This window comes from Vanellus vanellus (assembly GCF_965231255.1).
Source record: "Vanellus vanellus genome assembly, chromosome: 7".
In the NCBI taxonomy this organism is placed as follows: Eukaryota; Metazoa; Chordata; class Aves; order Charadriiformes; family Charadriidae; genus Vanellus; species Vanellus vanellus.
This window is the reverse complement of record NC_138912.1, coordinates 29257352-29282679: the sequence shown is the minus strand read 5'-3', so window position 1 is coordinate 29282679 and position 25328 is coordinate 29257352. Positions and strand designations below refer to the sequence as shown.

Genomic DNA, 25328 nt, shown 5'->3' with positions numbered 1-25328 from the left:
TGAGAGCAAAAAGTCTAACACCTGAAGTTAAAAAAATATGAAAAATATCAAAAATAACAGCTGGCAAAGCAGTGGGTATGGAAAGAAAAATGCTGAAACAAATTTCAAGCAAAAGAGACGGGTTAAAAGACAGATGAAAGACAGAGCAAACAAATGGAAATACTATCTGTTTCAGCCACCAGCATCCTTTTTTAAATACTTATGGGAGGAAGAGGCCTCTAGTTTTGTTGCCATATGGAATTCTGCAGTAAACTGGAAACTACAGTTTGCTAATGTCTGTGATAGAGTTTGGCAAAACTCTTCAACATATAGGGAAGGCTGGTAACTTTCCCTTTACTTGGCATGGGTTGCACAGAGGTTTGAAAAGAAAATTCCAGCTCAAAGCTAAACTTGGCCAAAACAATGAGCGTGTCTCCCTTTCTAGCCCTTTTGAGAGACAGACCTCCCATCCAAAACACCAAATTACTTCCCAGCTTTCATAGTGTACCAGCAACCGAGATCTTGGCAAAGCACGTTCAGATTTACAAAAAAGTTTCATACGTCTTGATACAACATTAGGATGCCATTGTAAGTCAGATTCATCTGCCTATATTCATCAATTAGCAGGTAAGAAATCAGAATATGATTATTAACTTACTGGTTATCAAAATGATCAGAATTTACCTTTAACTAAATTTAGACCAATTTCTTAGTTTTCATCGTAAAAAATCGAAGGCATAGTTTTAAATAATAACTTTTAAATAATACGAAAGAGCTGGTTTTTGTACAAAAGATATAGACACCAATTACCTGATAACTCAAGATAGTCTCAGTGACACTTTAATCACTTACGCTGATTCTCCTTTATGTTGGCAGAGAGCGGTGCACCATTGCACTGTAGCCACTAAGTGAGCATAAGCCACAAAAACGAGATTCATTGCTTCCCAATCCAAATGAAGTAAAGATCATATTAATTTTATGGTTTCTGAAGGGATTAAAGATGGTTTCAAGTTATAAATAACATTTCAAAATACATATTTAAAAATAACTTTTTTTTCTTTAGAAACTTAAAAAAAGATCATCCTATATGGAAGGGGTAAGTGATCTAGTTTTGGGCAAGGGTCTATTATTCAAACATAGCAAAAATAATAGAATCCAAAATTCAGCTGAACATATCTTTAACATGTTTTTTTTTTAATCAAGAAAACAGTAAAACCTACTCAAAATGAGCTAAAAACATATTAGTGAAGTTCAGATAAGTGATGATAATTTCAAGAGAGAGATAGAGATGGACAAAGTTGAAGCTGATATTTGTTTAAGAAATAACTTTTTGTGAGTAAGGAATGAAATGCTCAAATTTGAAAAGACTTTTCTTTACTACAGATTTTACAACTCCAAATTAAACTAAATCTTTAAATCACTAATTTGTAGTGATTCTTCAAATGAATACAAAAGGAAAACTTTAGCTATATTAAGTATGCCATATGTTACCTTGTTTCACATACCATGAAAATGCCCCAGACAATATATATTTTAAAACAGAATTCAGATCAGTTTGATGACTTAATAATGTGGGAAATATGTCAAATATATGAGGGTAAAGACATTTTTGCATTATTATTTGGACTTCATTTTTTTAGCCAAACACATCTGTCTCAAACCTTCACCTCTGTATAATTAAAAAATCATATGTCCATAGTACAATTTGAAGACAGTGAATCGGCTAATGCTTAACTTTAGCTAAAATGCTGAACAACCTGGCAGTGAGCAGGTAAGCAAAGGTCTGTTGACCTCACCAAAAACATGTAATTCTGTAACAAACTAATATCTACTTTTTCAGTACTGCTGTAAAAGATCTTTTAGTGCATTGCATTCAAAAAGCCCTTAACATGAGACAGAATATTATCCTCCCATTTTATGGCCTAAAACCTGAATATAAGAAAATACAGAAGTTGTTCAAGGATGTGAAGGACCTGATTATACCTGTTTTGAGAGATACTTGAGGTTTTAAGAACCTGTCATCACAATACTGGACAACATTAAATAATGGGCAGCAGTTCTTTCCACAGAAACGTCCACCTGTCCAAATGCTGATGATGTTATTGCCCCATTGGCTCAAGTGGTTAGCCATAATTCTGGGCTTTGCAGAATAGCTTTCATTTGTATTGCCAGTTTCTTATAGAAGCCATATGCTTAATAAGAAGTTCATAAAGAATAGGAAAAAGATATTTGGCTGGATCAAAAACTTTTTGGGTGCCTTCCCCACCCCACCTCCCCCTGCCTCCAAATTGGAGGACAATTCAATGAAGAGGGTTTCTTTTTTCCCTGAAAAAAAGAAGTCAAAGTATGTCAATACTTTCTAACATTTTGCGCTGGGCTTTTTGTTTGTTTCTTTTTCCTTAAAGTTTGTCTACATTACAAAATGTAACATAAACACTACATAACGCTGCAAAACATTGACTACTGCATCTGTAACAACCTGATGTTTAGCTTCCACCGCTCCAGAAGAGTTACACGGCAGCTGAATTGTTCACTAAGGATTACGACAAATCTGACCAGAGCTGCAGAAGGTAAAACAGCTAACCCAGAAAATAGGTACCAAAGCAGCATTCATGTGCATCTCTGCGAAGAACATCACTGAGCTTTGTGCTGGGAATCTCTCTCAATTATCTTTGTCAGGCTCCTTGAGAGGGAGGAGGACAAAGAGGTACTTTGCTCACTTTTATAAATGTCATTGGATAGTTACATTTTCTTAAGATACGAATGGCATGATCTGAGAAACTAAAGATCATGAATTCTCAATTCTTGCAGTGATTAACAGGTCAATCCAAAAGCCACTGAAGTTAGTAGAAAGACTGCACAGGTATTAGCTTAAGCTCAGATGCTGCCTTAACTGAAGGCGTGAATTATGTTCATACCTACTCATGTCAATTTATGTGGATGTGACCTTCCCCCAAGCAGAGAAAACATTTACTATTGGACCACACAGAAAGATCACAGTTGAAAATACTTTTGAAAAATGACCACAGATGAAATTGTAATCAGTTTGTCTCTCACAAAGAAACCACACCAAATGTCTTTTGTAGGAGAACAAAAAGCCCTGTCTGCATCTTTGTTCATAAGAAATGGAAGTGAGTAGCATTTACAAGCTATTTATGACTGGCTTCAGTGTCTTCGACTAATTAAGCCAATAAGTATAGCAGCTTGCTGATGTCTTTTAACACATAAGGATTTCCATATCATAAAAAGAAATCTGAAATACATGACACACTAAACTTGTTCAGAAATCTTTCTTGCCTGGTTCAGTTTAGAACGCCCACACGTCTTCATATTATGCTTACAGAATCATGAAAATAGGATCAGGGTCAGCTTAGTGCTTTGAACAAAGAAATACCAGACTCACTAAAAGCAGCAAAGAAAAAATATTGAGATTTAACTTTAAAGTCTTTCCAGTCCCTCAATTATGTCAGCTATTAAGCCAGAAATCTTTTTTTTTTTTTCATGTTTAAGGATAACAAATATAAAGATCATTGATAATACCTATGCAAATAAGACATCTTACCTGTAAATTTGATATCAAAGATTCAGCTGCATAGCAAATACTATACAGAGCAAAAGCCTCAGAGATGGTAGGAATGCCAGCAGATACGACAACAAATTACAGATCTGAACAGGAATTGGTTTTCCTCGTTTCATGAAAACTGCCTGAAATCATACACTCCCAAGTCTTTCTAAGAAAAACCAAGATCTTTTGATAGATTTTGTTTGCAAAAGAAAGCAGCGAGAAAGAAAAAATGCTACCCTGGTTTAGAAAGTACAACAGGGATTAAACAGGTGTGAGTTCAAGTCCTTCTTGCACATCAGGTAAACCAAAAACTTGAATATCAGTCATCCACATACCATATTACTACAGTATTTACAGTTTATTTTGGAGTCCTCCTCACCCTATCTTGGTCTCATTCCTCCTGCGTGGCTTGCTATTTTACAGCAAGTATATTTTGGCCAAAATATTCCTGAAAAAGCTTTGGGGATATGAGTCACAAATTAGTCTACTTAATTAGAAAAAAAAAAACAGGAAAATCATATACTAGTAATAGGAATGATGCAAAAATCTTGTTTTAACAGGCACTAGGTTTCACAATGTCAGTAGATATTCCTTTTTGTGATGAAGGCTGGCAAGATTTATTTCCTGTGTGTATGCTTACACGTCTACATATAAGAAATGAAAGATCGGTGTATTACCATGAAACCATTGAGCAATCCTGTTGGTGTTCCTCTCAAACCCAGCACGTCGAGGGATCTGCTCTTCTTTGAACCAGCGAATGATGACATCTCGGGAAAAGGGTCTAGAAGGACGCTCCCAGATGTTACTGCATTGAAAGGCAAGTGATTACAGAAAAGAGTCATACAGAAAATTAGCAGTGTATCAAAGCAAGGGACAATATAAATATTAATCTCATTTTGTATATATTTACAAAAAGTACAGCTACAAAATGTTCCATACAACTGTTGTTCAGTAGAGCTCATTGAACAATTTTAACCTTTTTTAAAATTTGTTTAAATTATTTTGAGTTTTTATGGAAACCAGAGCATTTTGATTTTAGATTTGCAATGGAACCTTAAACATTTTCTTAAGCACAGAACTTAAATTGAGGAACAATTTACCACAAAAGATGCAAGGGACACTTCAGTCAGCTTTCCTTTTCCACCTCATTTTTATTCCTATGTACATATTGAGAAGCAAAGTTTATTTTTTTTGCTTAGAGTATACTCCTTTTCACTGGCAAGAAATTCCAAACCAGAATCAGCTATAATAGGTTCTGTATCCAAACCATTGAGCGCGATTGAGGGAACGTTTTGTTTAAACTCTTATGTTCCCTTTGCATTCTTTACCTGCCAGCGTCCCCTTAATGTTTCTACTACTTTCTATGCATTTTAGATTATTTGAGCTAGTAGGAGAGAAATCAGGTAAAATATGTGGAAAATCCACCTAGCTACCCCAAATAAAGACTAAGGTATCTATTATATCAAATGAAAGCATGACTACATTCCAGTTAAGCACTTAGTGTCATTTACTCTGGTAACAGTAATAAAAGGGAGGATTTACAATGGGTTTCTGTACAATTTGAAATCCCATGGGTTTCTGGGTACTCAAACTGTTAGCACAAATTACCAAATCTTCATCACTCTTCTTCTTCAGATAAATAGGGTGAAGGCTAGTGTGGGTATGTCTAATTGTACTGTAATTTCACTTTCATTTGGCAAGACATACACTTCACAGTGCCCAATACAGTAGCTGGCTACAAACTTCTAGCTTTCCTACTCCACCTGCCGTGGAGTTGCCAGTTAATATGTATTTCTAGTCTAAAATTAGGACGTCAGCTCAGAAGTCACCAGACAGCGTTAAACTAATTTGCGAGAAAATCAAAAACCCTCAAAATCAATCAAGGTTCCGCAATTCAAGACAGCAAGGTGCTCTTTAAAAAGGAATTAAAGCTTGATGATATGCAACTGAGTCCTCCTTTCAGCTTGTCTTACCATTACTAAAACTAGTGATTGATTCTGTTGATATCGAGTGATGAAGCCCACGGTGAATGTAATAGTTATTGCTAAATTACATAAACATGTGTGAGTAGATCTGACCAATATTCACCATAAGATTTGAAGATACAACCATGAGTGAGGGGAGAAAGTGAGAATTCAGCTATAGACACACATTAAAAAAAAACAAACTACGTGCGTTGCTTATTTCTATTTTTTAATATTTCCTGTAAAGAAACAAGAAACGCTTTGAATTCCAGGGCTGTACAGTCCATTCTTGCTTCTTAACTAATTTGTCTCTAATTCAGTTTAGTTTTGAAAAACTTGTCAAATCCATATTTTTTTCTGCTCTGGGCCAAATCTCAAAATTGCAGTTGCTATACCACTGCTGTGGTCGAGCTTGTCCAGTAGGGTCAGGAAGAAAGAAATACAACCAGTGAAGTAAAAATAAAAAACCCACAGTAGGCAAAAGTATAAAAGTGACTAAGCGGGCAAAAGAGTTTCATTAGGAAGAGAAGACTGAGCAAAATAAGACACACAGTAGGAAAAAGATTGAATAGAAACTTTCTAAACTATATACAAATTATAGTAAAAATATATAGTAAAAATAAAAGAGCACTATTTTCATGCGACTTTTAAAAGGAAAAGCAAGGCAAGGTAAAATTTAAGGGAGCTATGTTTCATGCTGAAAAACTTAGAGACGTAACACTGAACCCACATTCCCTTGAGGCAAAAAAAAAAATCTTTCTCACACTAGTGGTAAATAACAACATACTGTGCATCTCCTCCTTGACCACCCGGCCCACTGGCAAAGTAATATTTTAGATACACATCTGCTCCTGATTTACCATAACACTGTTAGGTGTGAGAAGTTGAATTATATACATTTATGTATATTCACTATTAAACCACATGTTTAAAGCAACTTTTATTTTTCTTGATACCTTCACAATCGTATCACAGACACCAACAAAGAGGAGTTGTTCTTAAGAAATAAGAAAAATAAATACTGCCTGTTTTTTGAAGTATAGGCATAGCTTAGAAACAGATAAGTAGTACTGAACATGAGCTGGATAATTATCAGAATCTTTTGCAGCTTTTTTCCCTGTCCTTTTTGAAAAGGATTCCATCTAGCACCACCAAATTCTATAGTAAATAACCTCACCTCAGAAGCTCAGAACTTCAGGTCAAAGTTATGGACCATCTTTTTCCAAATCTGCCATTTTTACTAGTGTTTTTATAACTTCAATTTGAAGACTTTAAGCAGTTTGGAAAAACAATGAGAATCCCTTTGACAAGTTGATTTGATGGTAACTTTAAAGATCCTGCTCTCTCTGACAGCAGAATTCTGATTCCTACTCCAACTGGGAGTTTTGGCAGCTGTTACCGGAGAGTTTCTGTGTCTCACCACAGTAGAGCAAAGAACATGTCAAAGCAGAACACACTTCCAAACAATGAGGGACTGATTCTCTCTGGTGCTACACTGACTGGTAAAGAAAAACAGCATAATGGGATTCTTTCCTTTCTGAGCTTGGATATTGGTTATTGGGATTATTTATTTATTTATTTAGCATTTCATGCTATCAACCTGCCAGTGATGACATTGCCTTTATCACCACATGAAGCCAAATAAATGGTGTAAGATATAACCAGGAAAAGACTAGAGTGACTAGTCAACTTCCCAGCATCCATCTACCAGTTTGGATTCTTTTACTCTTCTGCAATTCATTGAGCTCCCTAAATATTCAGATGAAAGATTAATAACCATCAAAGACACTTTATTTCACCTGAAAAAAAACCTTAAATCCCTGAAAATTAGGAGTATGACAGCTCTCTGTAAAATGTTTCAAAGAGCTGTTAAGCAGCAGGCAGTCTTAGGCTTGAGGCTTAAGACTTGCCTAAAAATTTGTCCATTTGACTTCTCCGTATCACAGCCTTGCATACTAATCTCATACTGACTTTTGAAGGACCCATCTCTCTCTCCGTGAACTCTAAGAAATTTGTCTGAAAAAATAAATGGCATTTAGTTTATATTAAGTATTCAACCTGGTTTCATTTCTCTTTAAGCATTCTTTTTCTGGTCATAGTGAAAGAGCAAGACTCTGAGAACTTCCAGCAACAGAAGAAGAGCTTGTTGAAATGGTGGGGATTGGAGAGGGAACAATTCAACAGAAGACTATTTCAAAGGCACTCCTGTACAAACCAACCTGGATGCCGCCGAGAGAGACAGCAAAGGACTTGCACTGTTGTTGTTCAGTTTTATCTCCTGATCATTATTCAGGCTTGTACCCTGGAACAAATTACTCAGGCCAGCCACTCTTCCCTTCTGGATGGCACGCAAGGATTGTCGTCGGTATTCATCCCGGGCCCTGCGCGCTTTGTGGCTCCTTTCCTCATCTGCAGCTTTGGAGCGGCGCACTGGGTAGAATGAATGGGAAAGGTGGGGAGGAGAGACTTTAGAAATACAAACAGCCATTTACCCCTTTCCTTATAGAACCACTTACTATCTTTATTCCTTAAATGAGCTGATTTTAAGAATCTTCAAATTACAATGCACTACCAAAGCAATGGCTAACTGAATGACTTCCCTGATGTTTCAAATACAGGCCCACCACTAGAAGCAGCAGGCAAGGCTTGAGCTATCAATGATCTGATCACTACTGGCAATACCTGAGCCTCTACATGCTGCGATTACATCTGACACTTGCTTTGGCTGTAATAAGAGAAATTCTGTTTCGGGACATCTTTTCCACTGGCAGTGCACCAAGTTTTATGCTTCAAGAAAGAATGTAAACTACCACTTAAAATAAAGCCTATGTTTCACAGGATTCTTTGCATCCATGCACATAACTAGAATTGCAGCAGCTACTCCCAAAATTTACAGCTATATAAACTAACATGTAGGACATGCTTTTTGTTGTTAATGTTGCTTTCTTTCTGAAAGGCACGTGCTATCTTTGTTATGGTACTTAGTCACAGAAGTCTCTGCCTCGAAAACTGCAGTCTAAAAAATGGTTTCAGTAACACTGGAGAAATTAATAGCCATTGGAAAGGGTGTGCTGATGCTATGGATGGAGTTGTCTCACGAGTTATATATTTCCATAACCTGAAATGAGACTGCTGCTCTGGCCATTACAGGTATCTTTCACTAAAACGTCTTAATTTTAAAACAAATGTACTAACAATCCTGTGTTCAAAATGGTGTAACTTAAATGCACCGAGAATTGTACTGCACACACTCGTCATCTATCAGCTCTTTTCTGGTGCCTCAAGCCCCATTTTGATGATTTTTTTGAGACACAAATAACTTCAGGCAGGCAAATTATTCCAGTACAAAAGAAACTTTAACATCCAGTGAAGCACATATTAAAGAAGCAAGCCATTGCCTCCAGTAGCAATTATCAATCCTGCCATGACTATCCTGGCTTAGATCGTACCCAATTCATAAAGCGCACACGCTTTCTTGCTCCACTGTGATTGTACCTGTGACTAGGAATACATGACAATACCAGACAGCTGCGTTTCATTAGGCTATTTGCATGCCTCTGGTTTACACTCCTGATTTAAAGCAAGCAGAAGTATAAATGGATTTGTCCAAATTATGAAAAGGTTTAATGGAATCAAGAAATAAAAGCACTCAAAGCAAAATGAAACAAAATAAAACCCTTGGGCAAATGAGGGGAAAGAGAAAAGACCTTTAAGCTTGGAATTATATCACATTGTCATAGGTAGAGAGGTATACAGGACTAAAAGCTCATCAAGAGAGTCATAGATGCTTCATATGCATACGACTGGCAGGATTGCTGTTTCACTTAACTATATACCCTGTAGTTTTAGATAAAGACAGTAACAAGCAACTGTACAGGACAGAAAACATGAGTAACGGGTTTCACTTATTTATCTCACAGGTCATTACTTTTAAGGGTAGATAATGTCATGTAAATATGCTATTTTAATGGCTTAGATATATTAGTTACAAAATTTCTGTGATTTATCCTTTCTAAAGCCACTCAGTAACAGTTGCTTTAAATGCAGACTTTGTGTTTGCAACAACATGAGAGACAGCAAGGAAGATGAGTGCAATGCAGCTTGGCAAGACATTTAGAAACCAGTCATTGTTTGTCACAATCACAGTATACAGATTGAGGGCAGACTGCCTGGAGCTTTCTGGGCTTCTTTTCTACTGACATATAGGCTGCCTGGTAATGAAAAAGGCAAGGGATCTTCATGCCCCACCTTTCTCAGCAATAGACACTCTTTTCAACAGATATTCCCACTGTATTTTTGCTAGCTAATAAATCTATACTATCAGAAGCTAGTGAGCTGGACTACATTTCCCCAAACAGTATTAAATTTTAGTATTTCTTATCACAACACAATGGGGAGAAATAGCACAGTTTGCAACTGCCAAATATCAACATTAAGAAAACTTTTGGAAAGTATGTATGAAATGCAGCCTTCCCAATCCATACATATATATGTATATGTGTTTACATATATGTACATACCCATATATGTGTCTGTATATATGTTGGGATAGGAAAGGCCACATGCCATACATATCTAAACGCATGCATATAGATTTTTTTAATATATATACATATATAGGCATCTCACATTATGAAGAATTTTTATTGAATAAGTTTTATCTGAAGAATTGTATCAATGACCATAGGGACACATAGGGGCTCTTAATCTTTGTTACTGGAGTCCCGATTTTCTCCCTATCCCATCCCTTATAGTTATTCCCAGAAAACCTCTCTCTCTTTCCTCACATTCCTCTATCTTTAGGAGTTGTCTAGCACAGCTCCTACTGTGGATCTGGTCAAGGGACTTTGTATCGGGTAAATAATCAAAGTCACTGGTATCTATCACTGGTTTTGGTGACTGGAAATAGTATTGTGGATAAAGATTCATCCAGTCATTGCAGTCAGGAATCTACAAAAAGTTCTCCACTACGCTCTAAACAAGATGATGTGTTTCACATGAACCGTCCTCCCATACCAACACCTCCCACAAATATATATATCTTGAGAAAATCACTCAAAGTCTGAAGGTAAATCTGGACATATTTCTGTAGCAGGTTTTTCTTGCAATAGAATTTAGTGAATATTCATATTTCTCTCTGACTCAACCATCTCACTAGAAATTGATGCTAGAAATTGGTATCTGGATCAAGTCTAGCACAAATATTCTAAGACTGAAGAAGCCACAAATTCTGCACTCCTTGTTGTATTTCAGGACACATCATAGCCTTTCACACAATAAGAAAGCAAAAGTTGTCAGTACTTCTACTACTACCTTAAGTAGGAACAGATTACTTTTCTTGACTGGCTTTTACAGTAAACGTACTTCTGACATGACCCCTGTGTAAAGCAATAAATTCAATAGTCAGTATTTTCAGTAGGGAGATTAGATATCTGAATGAGGTCTTCTGTCGTTAAAATCTCTGAATCATCGCCATAGGTCCATCTATCTAGCATTAAGAATTATTACAAATAATAATCTACATTTTCTTCATCTTCCTTTTATATTATGGAATAATGTCAGGACTGACAAGACTGGTAAATGAGGAATTTGATTGATTTGTCAAACTCACAGGAAATCAACAGTCCAGCCAGGTCCCATGAGTCCAGCTCCACTACCAGTTTCCTTTTCAGGTGTTGGTGGTACCAACACCAGGTACCTCCTCCTCCTTCAGCTCTTGTAAAATTAAGCACACTTCTGTCCTGATGGCACTGTAACTTGAGTAGAAATGCCTGAGCTGTGTATATAGGTTAGGTACCAATATGATTGGATCTACAGTAAAACAGGCCAAAAATGTGTTACCCAACCCTCCTGGAAAACTGGTAAAAATATTCAGACTGAAGCCTATGCTGTCATGATTACATGGTTATCATTACTAGAAATAAGTAGTTTAAAGCCAGCTTGGACAAGTCTACATGACCTGTAGCGTGAACATACTCTAACAACAAAGAAGAAACCAGAAAGCTTGTGTATGCAATAGCTCTTAAGATCCTTCAGGTCTCAATTTGAGTTTGCCTTGTTTGCCTTGAACAGTTTACGAGAATCTGTTATTCCTCTATGCTAACCTAAGTTGGCTTTTCAGTGAAAACGCAAGACTGCCATTTATATTTTTACTTAGGATTGGGAAATCCCTATTAGCAGTCCTGGCAAAGTTCTATACCAAATCTTTTGTTACAGATGAGGATTAACTCATGCTGTACTGCAGCCGAAAGTGACCACATAATTTGCGAATTATGACTAGGAAGTCTTCCTTTTGTATAATCTATTTTGTGCTTTTGAAGAGCTGTGAGTTACAGTCAGAGCTATGTGAAAGCAGAAAAAAACCCGTGTGCCATGAATATGCATCCTCATTTTTTAATTATTTTGTTTCAGCTTTACCCTTGTTAATAATTCTTGGAAGCTTGTTTATGAGCAATTCGAAATGACTACTTAATAGATAAAATTCAATCTTCAAATTTTCTGAGTGCACATACAAATCACACAGTGTTTTTCCGTTTCCTAATTGGAAAATAACTTCCCACAAATACTCTGCAATATGGCTCCAGTTCAGCAATCTTCTTTTCTGAAAGCATGTGAATAATCCCATCCCTATTCAATAATGCACTCTGAGCACATACTTAAGGTTGAATACTTGCTTAGTTGATACATAGCTGAACTGGGGACTACTCGCTTTAAAATTCAGCATTTTATCAAATGCTCCTGCCAGTAAACTCCCTCACTTGAATTTCTGTAGAAGATAAATACCAAACAAACATAAATTCCTTTAAAATTCAGACAAAAACAAATTCATAGACATAGTTTGTAGAAGAACATAAAAATATAACAATATAAAATAATCTATAATGAGTCAGCCTTCCAACATAGACCAAAGGTGGGTGCCTGGGGAAAGGCATAAGAACAGACCAAGTCACTCAACTCTATTTACATTTTTACTGGAGTAATTTTTGTCTGAAGATGAGTACAGCTGGTCAGATGGTATCTGAGCACTTCGTTGCCTGATGCAGTTCGCAGAGGTTCGCAAGCGTACTAACAGAATGCTTTTTGCAATATTCAGTCAGATGAACTTTTATGCTACAGTTTTTCCTATTATGCTTTGCAGATTCCTTCTCTGCTTTCACAAAGGTCACACTTAAGAGAATGATATAGGGTATTGTTTATTGAATACACTAGAAACCTACAAAATGGAAGAGCCCGTGGAAAGGTCCAAAACTCATCAGAATATATAGACTCCTCTATCCAAGCTTAGCCCTAGTTCTCAGTTTCAAACAATAAGAGCTTTCTTTGAACAGTGGACACTTTGAATCAGTCTTTTCCACTATTCGTCTTCTCATCTGCCAAACAATATACTGGCTCCACATATTAACTCACAACTGCCCTCTAATATATCCCAACATATATCCATTATACGAAATCAAAGTTATAATTGCTCTAACACCACCATTTTTTTCCTTTTAGTACTGATTTCTCAAGCTATTCTACATTTGCTATTTAGTATATTAAAAAGCACTAAAATTATGTATTTCAATTAACACAGCAGTTCTATGGGCTTTTATTGATATTTGGCACAACCAGGCAAACAGCAGAAGCAAACTGAACCGAACAACAGAAACTAATATTAGCAACACTTCGCTTATTGCCTTGGCAATAAACAGCTGAGGGATAATGTGATGAGGAGAGATGAATCCTCATCACATTCTAAATTCCATCTACTAAATAAATTAGTAGTGTCATCAATATCATTACTACATTTGCTCTCCACAATAGCTGCTCTAGCGCTGCTGTTCCTCTTCAGTACTGACCCCCCAGCACGGCTGAATATAAAGGGCTGACTTCAAGGAGGTAAGACACAAAGGAGCCTGGCCTTGTTCCTGATGAGCAATATGGTTTCCATTGCAGGTGTGTAGAGACAAAAGATGTTAATATTACATCTGCTTGTAATTCTCTTATGCATTCATGCATTTCTTTATTGCTTGGAAAAGATGACAAGTGGATAGCTTTGCCAAACTTGACTGAATTTCCTCTCGGCATCCCAAAAGAATACTTGAAGACAAAATGAAAGGATTACCATAAACAGGAAAAAAAAAAAATCTGAAACTGAAATCAAAAACGAAAAATCTGGTGAACTTGAGGTACTAGTTCATTCCGTAGCAATTTCAGATGTTCCCACTTCCAAATATTTGTTATTGCCTGTCTGCTGGAGGTTCTGGTGTTACCATTCCTTAGGAAGCTCAATGCAAAGTCTGATGGCATAGTTTAAACCAGCCAAGAACTGGTTTCAGATAAGGCATTAAACACCGCATGTTCATATCTTAAGTCGTCACACCCATTTGCTAATGGAACACAGTTCTAAGCCCTCAAACCAACTGGGATAAATTGAGACACTGAGATAAGCATAAGAGGATAAACAAGGATGTGATACACTCTACTCATTAGTCTGCTGTTAGCTTAATGCTAAATCAATTACTGATAACAGCATAAACTCTGGCAGCACGGAATTTATAGTAGGCTGCAAAACCCAACTGTGGTGCCGCCAGCTAGAAGGTGCTGAGCGTTAATTTTGCCACAGCAGCACTATTATTGATGACCAGGCTAGATAGCTTGAAATTACGTGAGCTGCAGTCGGTCGCCCTTCTGACCACAAGCAGACAGGTCTATCGGGATCGAGGCACACGGGCTGAAGGTGGCAGAATTCCTTCAGAGCATACAGAGTTCTCCAAAGGTTACACAAGAAAAAATATTGGTGGTAGATTAAATCCATCAGCATATGATGCAGTCGAAAGTGTTTTGACAGACCAAGAATGCCATTACAAAAATCATGTTCAAAACCTTTCATAGCTTGTTCCTTTCCTCTCTGCCTTCTCGCATAATTCATCTGTTGTGTTTCTGATATCAGTCCCTGTACAACCAGCGTACCTTGAGAAAACTGAGACAACAATTTAAAACCTCAGTTACTTCTTCAATGCAATAGTAAGAAAACGATAGCCGGTTTTAGTAATGTTTCTAGTATTTTGTTTTATTGACAATTTCAGTATAAAGATAAGCTGGATTATTTTTTTTTATAACATGTTTGCCATTGAATTTTCTTTCCTTCTCTACCATCAAAGAAATGCTGAAGTACATAATACCGTGCTCTATGCTAGGTTGCCAGCTGATGCTAATTGAACATGCCTCATTTTCTACAAAACTAAAGGGGTATTTTTCCCCCCCCCAACTCATTCTGCTCTTAAACACCCCAAATACAAAAAAATAGTAAACATGTGCACCTGGATTTAGATAATTCTTCAGGAAATAATTACCTTCTCTTCTTTGACAGTGTATTATACAGAGGTTTTATTGATCAAAAATGACTGTAGCCAGCTATGAGCTTGGAAATTGCACCAGTGTATCTTATATAGATTTAATTCATGTCGTACAGAATGATTCACTATCACATCAATCCCAGGCAATAGGGCTTCAGCAATTAGTCTTCAGGAACTCCTGAACTGATGACTAAAACCATAAAATAAACTCATCGCATATTTTGAAACATTTCTTTTACTTCTGTCAGGAAATAAGTAACACTACAGCAATATTTTTTTCCTGCTTCTTGAGGTATTTCATGCAACACATACTGATGATCAGTTCCCTAAAACCCCATTTTCAGTATTAGTTGATTAACCTTTGTGCTATATATAATTAATACAATAACCCCACATGAGCTAAAACTTTCCAATCATTACATTTCCTTTTTCTGCAGAGTAATCAAATCTGTATAGATGTGGCAAATAAAATATTCTTCCCCAAACAAAAATGCACAATTCTTAATGCAAAAAAATCTCCTACTTCTAAAGCTAACTACAAAATAGAGTCCAGATGGAGTAGACGTACATTTTATTCACAACAACCTATTAAGTCTTATTTACTCATAATGTGGACCTTTACTTACCAACAGTATGTATACATATATAAAATAATACATTTTTTCTGTTCCTTATAGGCTTTTAAAAATCACTAATGTATTTTTAAATTAATCACAATTATATTAATAAAGAATTTCAGGGTGGCTAAAAAGGAACAGCACCTCCATAGAGTGAGATCATCATCATAAGGATTTTTTTCAGGGCAACAAAAAGTATTAGTTACTGTAATCTTTTGAAATGAAATGAGTTGCAGTGCTGATGTCATAGGTTGACCCCATCACCATATGGAAGTAATTAAAATACAGATGAAGACAGATTTTACTTCTTGTAAAATAGTTGAGGACAAGCTGTCGAAATAACTGTGTCCAGAATTATTATGACTAAGCCAAAACTGTTAATTACATTAGACAAAAATGAATCATGGAATCACGGAATTTTCAGAGTTGGAAGGGACCTCTAGAGATCATCTAGTCCAACTCCCCTGCTAAAGCAGGATTGCCCAGAGCACGTTACTCAGGACTGCATCCAGGCGGGTCTTGAAAATCTCCAGAGAAGGGGACTCCGCAACCTCCCTGGGCAGCCTGTGCCAGTGCTCTGTCACCCTCACCGTAACGAAGTGTTTCCGTGTATTTGAACGGAACTTCCTATGTTCTAACTTGTGCCCATTGCCCCTCGTCCTGTCACTGGGAACCATTGAAAAGAGCCTGGCTCCATCCTCCTTCAACCCACCCTTTAGATACTTGTACACCATGATAAGGTCTCCCCTCAGCCTTCTCTTCTCCAGGCTAAAGAGTCCCAGCTCTCTCAGCCTTTCCTCATACGGGAGATGCTCCAAGCCCTTAATCATCTTAGTTGCCCTTCGCTGGACGAATGAATGATCTCCAGTCACTGTACACAAAAAAATTTCTGTAAGGCATTGCCACAGATTCTTATTCAGAAAGAAACGTGAAATTGGTAAACTCACAGTAACTTCTGTTTGTCAAACTGGCAACTTCCTGCAAAATAATACAGGATTTTGCATTGCTCTAGGTAGAGGACATTTTTGGCAACACCTTTTTCCATTCTACAAGTCTCCTTTTATTTGCTTCTGGAAATATATTAATCCCATGAAGGTAATTTTACTCACACTGTTCTTCCCACTCCTGATCATCGTCACTGTGTTGACTGTGCTGTTGAGCTTGCTTGAGGCTCAGATACAACTCTTTTGCTCGGATTTCTTCCTGCTGCCTTATTTGCTCTTCACCCTTTTGTCTTTCCTCTTCTTCTCTTTTCTAGGCAAAATGAAGTAAAACAGAGGTGACCAAAGAGGACGAATGTGCCAAAAGTTAGGACACTGCTTCAGTTGCTTCCTCCCACAGAGTAGCTACATTACCTTGGACAAATTACTGTCTCTTCAAACCTCAGGTTTCTCACCTATCACAACCCGCTAATAGAAGTTTCCTACCTCTTAGGAATTTCTGAGGAAGGTATGTTTTGAGATGCACAGGTATCACAGGAATAAAGAAAAGTAAGTATCTAAGACCTGAAATCTGTATGAAAAACATGTTTTATCACATGGTACCAAAAGCCTGGGCTATCCTACAATCCATAAGCAGTGCTCATTTTAAGTCCACATGTATTCCCATTGGAGACTTCACTGTCACTCAAGCAGTATACACATCATCTACAGAATCTGTAGAATTCAGTAACTGATATCCTGGTGTTCTTAGTTTAGCAACTGTCACCACGTGTCGTCATAACCAACACAGAGAATGATGTTTTCCAAATACCAAGATCATTACATTCTGAAAGATGAGCCAGATCCTTCAGCACACAGCAGTCACTTTGCAAAATGTAGTTAAAAGGAACATACAAAAAAGTTCCCTTGCAAGAAGACCTTAAAGGAGATGGAAGTGTGATGAAGACTGCCTCTGCATCTGGCCTTCTTCATACTGTCAATAACACAGGAGCTTGATTACTGCAGAAATAGGAATCTGTATCTGTTTTCTAATAAGTTTTCCCAATTTCCTTAGGTAGCAAAGAAGCAGATGTAATTCATTGTTCAATTGACACCCCACCCCCCAAAACCAAAACTGAACTTCATGAAATGTTATTCATATTATTGAAATAATTTTAATTAGAATAAGAACAGGTTTTTTATTTAATTTTATAATGGAACCAACACTATACGCTTTGGAGTAGCAAACTTACGGATAAGAATTTTGTTATAAGTCACTGAGCAAAATCACCCTGAATTACTAACCTAATTAGCTAAACTATAAATAAGGGAAGCCCAAAGTGGATTGTGAAGCAACTGACATCCAGTTGAATAAAATCTGGTGGAACTCTGCTTTTTACATTAGGAGGTTTGGGGAGATCCTGCTGTCCTCCTTAAATAACTTTTATTTGTTAAAGGTCAGAAGTATTATTCTCTGAACTCAGTATGTGGGTTCAGGAGATGCAAACCAGAGCTTTCATGATGTTTCCCATAATCCTGCAAAAAGTAACTTGCATACTTAATTTTTTTATATGTAGGTTCTTCCTGTTCAGTGATTGAAGATGCGACTTACATGAAAATTCACACTATGTATAAATATTTATTATAATTCAGCCTCTTTTTAAGCCGAAAGGGGTTGAGCTATCCAAAAGCCATATTAATTTAGTACAAGTAAATATTAATTGATTAACACTTCCCTACAGTAAATAGTTTGAGTTTTATAATACATTGGAAAAATATTCATTTGAAGGCTGTCTGTCCTGTCGTAACACCTGCCAGGGCACAAATACCAAAAGCAGCCCAAATATAGCAATATGAACGTCCAAAAAATGCCCCTAAGAGGGGCTCATGCACATTTTCCCAATGGTGAAACATGTATCTGGAACGTCTGTCTGGGAAACAGAAGAAAACTTTGGTCCACCATAGGGAAGGAAAGGCTTATTTTTCTCTCCTCCTCCCCACACCCCCAGTCCTCTCTAGCTCTGCAAAAGCTATCTGTTGTTAGCCACAAATCTGGAGTTAAAGGAAGACAACTCTAATTCTTTTCAGAAGACAGCTTTCCAAAGCAAACAACATTGCTGTTTGCAACCTCTAGAAGCTCCATGAGGGCTAGAAGCAGGAGGAGTCTGGACCGTTTCTTGTTCTGGTTACGGATCATAACAGCGTGTTTAAGGTAGAATGACATGTTATATTTGCATGAATATGGAAATAACAGTGTAAATCCATGTGTGAATAAACAAGGACAGGTGTCTTGAGTTTCACAGGGATGGTTTGCTTGGGAATAGTCAGCCAACTGACATGGCTCTAAATGCTTTCATCCACTGACAATTCAAAAAGACTGAAAAGAAGAAAGCAATTGAGCAGTGACAAGCAACACCATCTTCAGAGTGGGAAAAGGGAACAACTGCAAATCTCCACCCTTTGAAAGAATTCAACCACTTTTCCATTTTGCTAAGTAACATAAATCAACATATCTACATTTAGCACAGCTGAGCTCCACCACTCTACACCAGCAGAGGATCTGTCTTCTTGATAATACAACAAATCAAAAGACCTGAAATATTGGGTATTAATAGTGATGTACCTGTGTAGAGAGTAATAGTTCCATAACACGCATGATGAACAATAAATTAGGTTGCTCTTATTACTTCTGAGAAAGAAAAGCCTTTTTTTTATATTTTAATGCTAGTATCTTTGATTATTTCTAACATCATCCTCACATTGTTCTCCCCCGAGTCCTAAAAAGATTAGTGGAGTGGACAGTTCATTATTTTTGAAAAGTCAATGCTTTTAGGAAACACTGATTTCAAAGCCCAGCGGCTTCTTCAGAAGGAAAAAAAATAATTAAAATATAAATTATCTTTTTATATACCCCTTAGAATTAGGGATTGTATGTTTCAGTTGCTAGTAAATGGCTTTATTCTCTTCTTGGAAAAAGTATGCAATCAGCTATACTTTATTCTTCTGAGGAGAATATTTATTCACTTAGCTTCACTACCTAAAAAAATCCAATACATCTAGGCTATCTTTTCAGGAAGATGGACAGACACAGGGGTAATCCTGGGTTATCAAAATGTTTTCTATTCAATATGTCAAACCACAAAGTAAACTTAATATGGGAAGAGAAATACAAATAAAAAAAAAATCAAAAAAAAAAAAAAAAAAATCAATCTCACAGCAGTTTCCCTGAATCACACGAGAGTTTTGTCACAAGTTTGGGTTTTTTAATGTAACTATTGCTGAAGCATTTGTAGTAAAAAGATGAAAGTGTCTAAAAAGAACGAAACAGGAAAAAAAAACAAATCAGAACTCAGGTAGAGTTTGAGTTCTCAATGGAAAGCAGTAATGCCTACAAAGAAAATTCCTTTTTTTTTTTTTTTTTAAATTGAGAAGGAGATTTAAGTCAAAGAAGAAACAACAACCACCACCACCTCCATGGTGGCACTTGATTCTGAATTCACAAAACTTTTTCATATCATTTTCATTTCCAAAGGAAGCAAAATTTAAAATTCTTTTTATCCAAATCAGCACATAAATGCATGTGCAAGTATATTGTGCAACTCCTTAAAGGTGTATGAGGAGAAATAACCCTTGGTAGTATGACACAGGGAAGAAAAGTCATCCTTTTGTCAAGTACAAGTAAAAGGTATGTTTGTATTTAAAATGACCAACATTTGAACTTTTCACATTTACTCCACTGGAAGAATACAGCAACGAGTTTATCTGCTTCTCCCTGTGAACCCAATCCTGCACATCAGAGCTGAGAGTGAAGAGCTATAATAATCTACAAACATCATCTTCTGCCTGACAGTTGAGAGAGGCTGTATTGTGTGCCGTGACCCTTTCAGCTCTTCCAGAATAATTAGGAAGGTGACAATTCAGTACGCAGTTGCAAATTGCCAAGAAATACTGACCTGCTGCGACAAACTGCACTGGCAATTCAATAGGCAGCAGTAATCCTCTCCAGCTTTAACTCCACTGGAGAATTTGAACATGCTAAATGATCTTATCTAGCCTCTGGCAGTTGAGCATTTACCACAAACTTGTTACTTGTTACTGTAAATGCGTGCCTTACAGTCTTTGATAGTTTTACTACAGCCAGCTCTAAATAATATTTAATATCAGCAATGGTTAGCTTCTAATGTTTCAGTCCAATGCAGATGAGAGAGACTAGGTCAGCATTTATTTTTGCTGCAGACTGATTTAAAAGGATGCACCGGGGAAAAGCCAAAATACAGCAATTTATTTTTTTTACAATGGAAAACTGAGCTTCTGGCTCCCATGGCTCCTGGGGCCTCTCTGGGGAGTCTTAGGGGATGCAGGGCAGCTGAATGACTGCCATCCTGCTCAGGGCAAAACCTACAAGATGTATTTGTTACAACAGTCCTCTCCGAAGCATGGGATGCCTGGGATTGCCTCAATGCTTCAGGCTGGCAGGAAGCGTCTCTGGTGGCCCCGAGAGCTGCAGCTAGTCAGCTGCATTACAGCTGCTGTGAATCTCCTGACATCCCTCAGCAATCACCCCGGAGCCAGGGCAGACATTCAGGCTACCTGCTGCAGATCTGAGAGCACAGCTCCACCTCAGATCTGAACCCTTAGGACTCCCTGCTACAAAGAAAGGAATCCAAAAATCCCGGGGTCCCCGGCTCCAGGACAGCCTGTTCTCAGCAAGGCTGACACAGCAGGCTGAATTCAGAGATCAGTGTTCTCCACAAACTCACCCAACAGTTTCCAACAGAGCTGTGAGTGAGTATCAGCAGAAATACGTCCAACTCCTTCCCTACCTTTATCTGAGAAAATTCTCTCACTTGCCTCAGAAACGCAAGTGCTTGCAGAGACACGTTATTTTCTTCTTTACTACTGGTGTCTCAAAAGGAACACAGGGTTTGCAGCACTTCACTGTGCGTGTATTTGCATGGAGACAAATATACGAAATGCAGTCATGCTTTACACAGAGGAAGTTATGTTTCTGTGATGGATATGCTCCAGGACGTGCTACTCACACATGGCTCATATAGGGAGGTAACAACATACTCCGGTTCACAAAGACCCTCTTTTAGATGAGGCAGAAAGCAAAGCAAAGGACTATTCCTGACTGGAAGAGATCTGAAGATTTACTGCACATGCTGGAGCAGACTCTGCTGGGGGAACTTGCCATAGACATCCAATGACAATCTACTAAGAGTTTGTCTCTGGATCTTAGGGACTCTTCACAGCTTGAATCCTGATATGTAAACTATCCTTATTAGTGGCTCAGATTTTCCCATTTACAGCCATGGAAAATATGAGAGCTTTGCTACTTCGTACTAGTGATCCAGCAGCACAATCGTTACTGATGTCACTGGGGAAAAGATTTTTCTTCAAAATTAATATCACAGTTCCTCACAAGTAGGATAGAAAACCCTAAAGACCGGATTCCCAGCAGAAACTAACAGCTGCCTCACTTCTACATTGTTAAAGAGACAACTACATAGAAAAAGAAGAATTTCTGAACTGAGGTCACACAAGAGAAAAAAAAAAAAAAGTATTACTGAATTATTGTAATTGTGATTGAATGGACCCAGCTGAGGCATTTTCAGAATGAACTGGGTGTTCAATTCCATCAAGAAGCTGTTGTCATATTCCTGGATTCTATATATGCTGTCCTTGGGAAAGAGTTTAGTGTTTTCTTGGCACAGCAAAGCACAGAGTTGAACTTATAGCTTATCTGCACTTAGAGATAACAGGCCCACTCAAGTGCTCGATGTTTACTTGGAGACAAGAGGGGTTTTGCCATCAGGACAGAATGCTCACTGTTACATCCTAAGAAGCCCACAGTACTGTAAGTGGCGATGGTGACATTTTACTGTATTCCTAAACGCTACACCTGGCAGCAATCGTCTGAAGAATCAGGTCCACAGCACTTTTGGGCACAGTAAAGCACTCAGACATGTTGAAAGCCCATCTAAGTCAACAGGACTGAAGCGTGTTCTTTCTATTAAGCATGAGTTGCCTTTATTAGAGGTTTCCTGAATTGAAGCAGTTATTATTCTGTTCTTCTCTGAAGCTTAATTCTAAACCTGCTGTCTTTGATGATAATGGAAACAGCCAGGACATAGAAACTCTTGAATCTACATCTTAAAAAAGCTCACTTCACTCACCACAATCCCAACTGGAATTAAAGGTAATCAACTTGCATCCAAAAAAATAAAATTGTGGAACGAAATTATAATGCACTGTTACTGTCTTGTTGCCTATCACGAGAATAAGGATTATTTCTCCTTAAGTGCCACCCTCATTAAAGCTTCTACTAAATATTTTTTGATGAAGAAAAACAATGTGCATAAAGGTTTATATGCGGCTTTTCCTTAACAAACCTTTCATCTCCCAAGGAAATTTTAGGAAGCAATTTAGCTTTACTGTCAACTGTGCTTATGGTATTAAATTTGGCAGATATCTGATGCTGTCATACAGATAGTACTTTACTATTAACATTCTCTTGCTTTACATAGAGCACATGAAGAGCAAGCTGAGAGAGTCTCTCTCTGTTATTTCTAAGTGTAGCTGAAGGATACCACCCGCCCCGGCTGGCTGACACTCATACCTTTCATTTGCCCTAGCTCTGCACATTGTTCAAGACTCTTAATGACAGCAACTGATAACAGTAGGAAATTATGCCTATGATCTCATAGCCTTTGTGAATTAGCAAAAAGATTAATGATAGTAATTGTCTCTCTTATTTGTCCTTTGCAATAGGTGCATAAAAGAATAGCTGTCTTTAAACTGCAAAAATAGAGCAGTCAACATTTACATTCTAGCCTCATAAATTAAAGGCATTTCTGCTTAAGAAACACTGAGGACAGCAATACTTTTCTAATAGTGTTGGAAAGGAAACAGGGATCATCGTTCACTTTGATATGTTAGATATCATTTATCTAGTGCAGACAGCCCTAAAGTCCCATGATAAGTCAAGAATAAAAGCGTTTTAAGAGTGTTTGTGATACAATATGGTTAGAAATTAAACACATCAGCAGAAAGAACAGAGTTTCAATCTCCCAAGTCAAAATGCTTCAGGAGGATGAAGAATTAGTAGAGACTGAACCTTCCATAACCCAGTTTGGGAGACCGTTTTAAACGCAGTCTGGTCATCATCACAGAAGGATGATTACCAATGCATTAAATATTTTAAACCTGTTAAAGTGGGCTTGCTAACTGATCTGCATCTCATTCCACACCTTGAATCATTCATGAAAGGTACATTTCATTGTGATTTCAATGACTGTAGTCATACAAGAGTAGGTTCATTAATTCATCTTTTTCCCAACACCTTAGTTCTATTCACTTTTTGTACTTGGAGGCAGATGCCAGAAACGTAACTTTCCTGTTTTCCTGTCTAGGTATCTTTCCACTCATTCAGCTTGTAAATATTTCATCTACTTCTTCCACTGCACATGAGTAGCTAGAAAAGGAGTAAAATGGGAAGGAGAAGGAAAGCCAAGTGGGCTTAAATAAGCCAGTGGACAGAGAAGTTAACAACTCCCCCATATTAGCCTGTGAGACCTACTCGTCTTTGAAATGTCTTGACTGTTTTTAAGTAGTTCTACAGCACTACGTATGAGATCTGCTCTTCCAAAACAAAGTAATAGATAAGCTGCTTTTCTGAGTAGCAAAGGTGTGGTGTAATAGTACCAGCGATCAATCATTTGGATCTCTGCTGTTGGAACCCGATGTTAGTCCAAGTCCCTCCTAATAGATCTCAAATTATAGACCTAATTGAAGACCCAGGGCTGGAAGTGTAATTACACTATGTTGCATTAATACAGCAAATGCCAGGAGCACACTCAATAAAGGGGTGTTTAAAAAATAACCACTGCATAATATCGGGTTTCCAAACTCATTTTTGAAGCCAAAGTGTTTATTTCTGCTGAGTCTTGTCTTAGAAATTTTGCTCCATTTGTTTAATTTTTTTTTTTTTTTTCTCCAAATATTCTCTCCAAATGTTTAATGGATTTTTAGTGATTTAAAGGAAACCATAGGGGGAAAAAAAGGGTTTCTTCTTCTTTGGTAAAATAAAGATGTTGGCAACTTTATGAATAGGGCTAAAGAAATACTGGCCAAAGGTTAGTATTTGAAATTCAAAGTAGAAACTGAACCAAATTCTCATCCCACTGACAGCAGTGCAATTCTTGCTCCTACCAGTCACACAGTTGGATGGAGGATACCTGCTCACTTCCCGAGAAACAGTGGGAACACAGATCATGGTGACATTACCTTTCCATCATCAGGAAAATGAGCAGAATTTGGTGCCATTCCTTTTAAATTGTATCCACAACTGAAAGACTAGTTTTCCTTAATAGAAAATAACTGCTTGCCACTAAAAGTCTCACAAGTTGCTCACTCTGCTTTTTGAAAAAGTCTATTTGAAACAGAAGAATAATAGCGAGCTTGTGGACATTTACCCCACCAAGGGCACTGTAAATCAACCACAGAGATGTAAGTGAACAGGCCAGTATCAGTCTTTGTTCAAGAGGGCTTTGCTTTCTGGAAAGCGGTGTTTAATTAGTTGCTCTGCTCATTATTCATACATTAACAAATGTACTTGAAAGGTATAGTTTCATCACTCATCGACATCAAATTTCAAAGGCCCTGTTCTCTCCTATGAATTCAAATTAGTTGTGCGAAGGTAAATCAGCAACTTTATGCAGAGAAGGCTACAGGAACCGCCCTTGCTTTGTGCTACATAACCACCCCCAAACCCCAGTCCCACTGTTTAGGGAATGACAACTTGCTGACTCTAGCTTGTAACCAAACCACATAAATTTAACACTGAGATTTTCAGCATTCCTCCCATCACAGAGGGACATGGGGGTAGTCTATTTGCGCTTTCCACACCTTTAATCACCATCCCAGGAAGGGAAAAATGACAT

At 37.5% G+C, this 25328-nt stretch overlaps 1 protein-coding gene across 1 annotated transcript in view; it reads right to left on the bottom strand.

Annotated features, from left to right (window-relative positions):
- The window catches only part of SH2D4B (SH2 domain containing 4B), a gene marked incomplete at both ends in the record, with an annotated part of 67103 nt that overhangs the window by 25459 nt on the left and 16316 nt on the right, over nucleotides 1-25328 (bottom strand). Inside the window, 3 exons of the mRNA XM_082486752.1 lie at nucleotides 4222-4349; nucleotides 7728-7938; nucleotides 16573-16717. Of these exons, the coding sequence (XP_082342878.1) occupies nucleotides 4222-4349; nucleotides 7728-7938; nucleotides 16573-16717 (484 nt within the window). The remainder of the gene's footprint in view (nucleotides 1-4221; nucleotides 4350-7727; nucleotides 7939-16572; nucleotides 16718-25328) is intronic.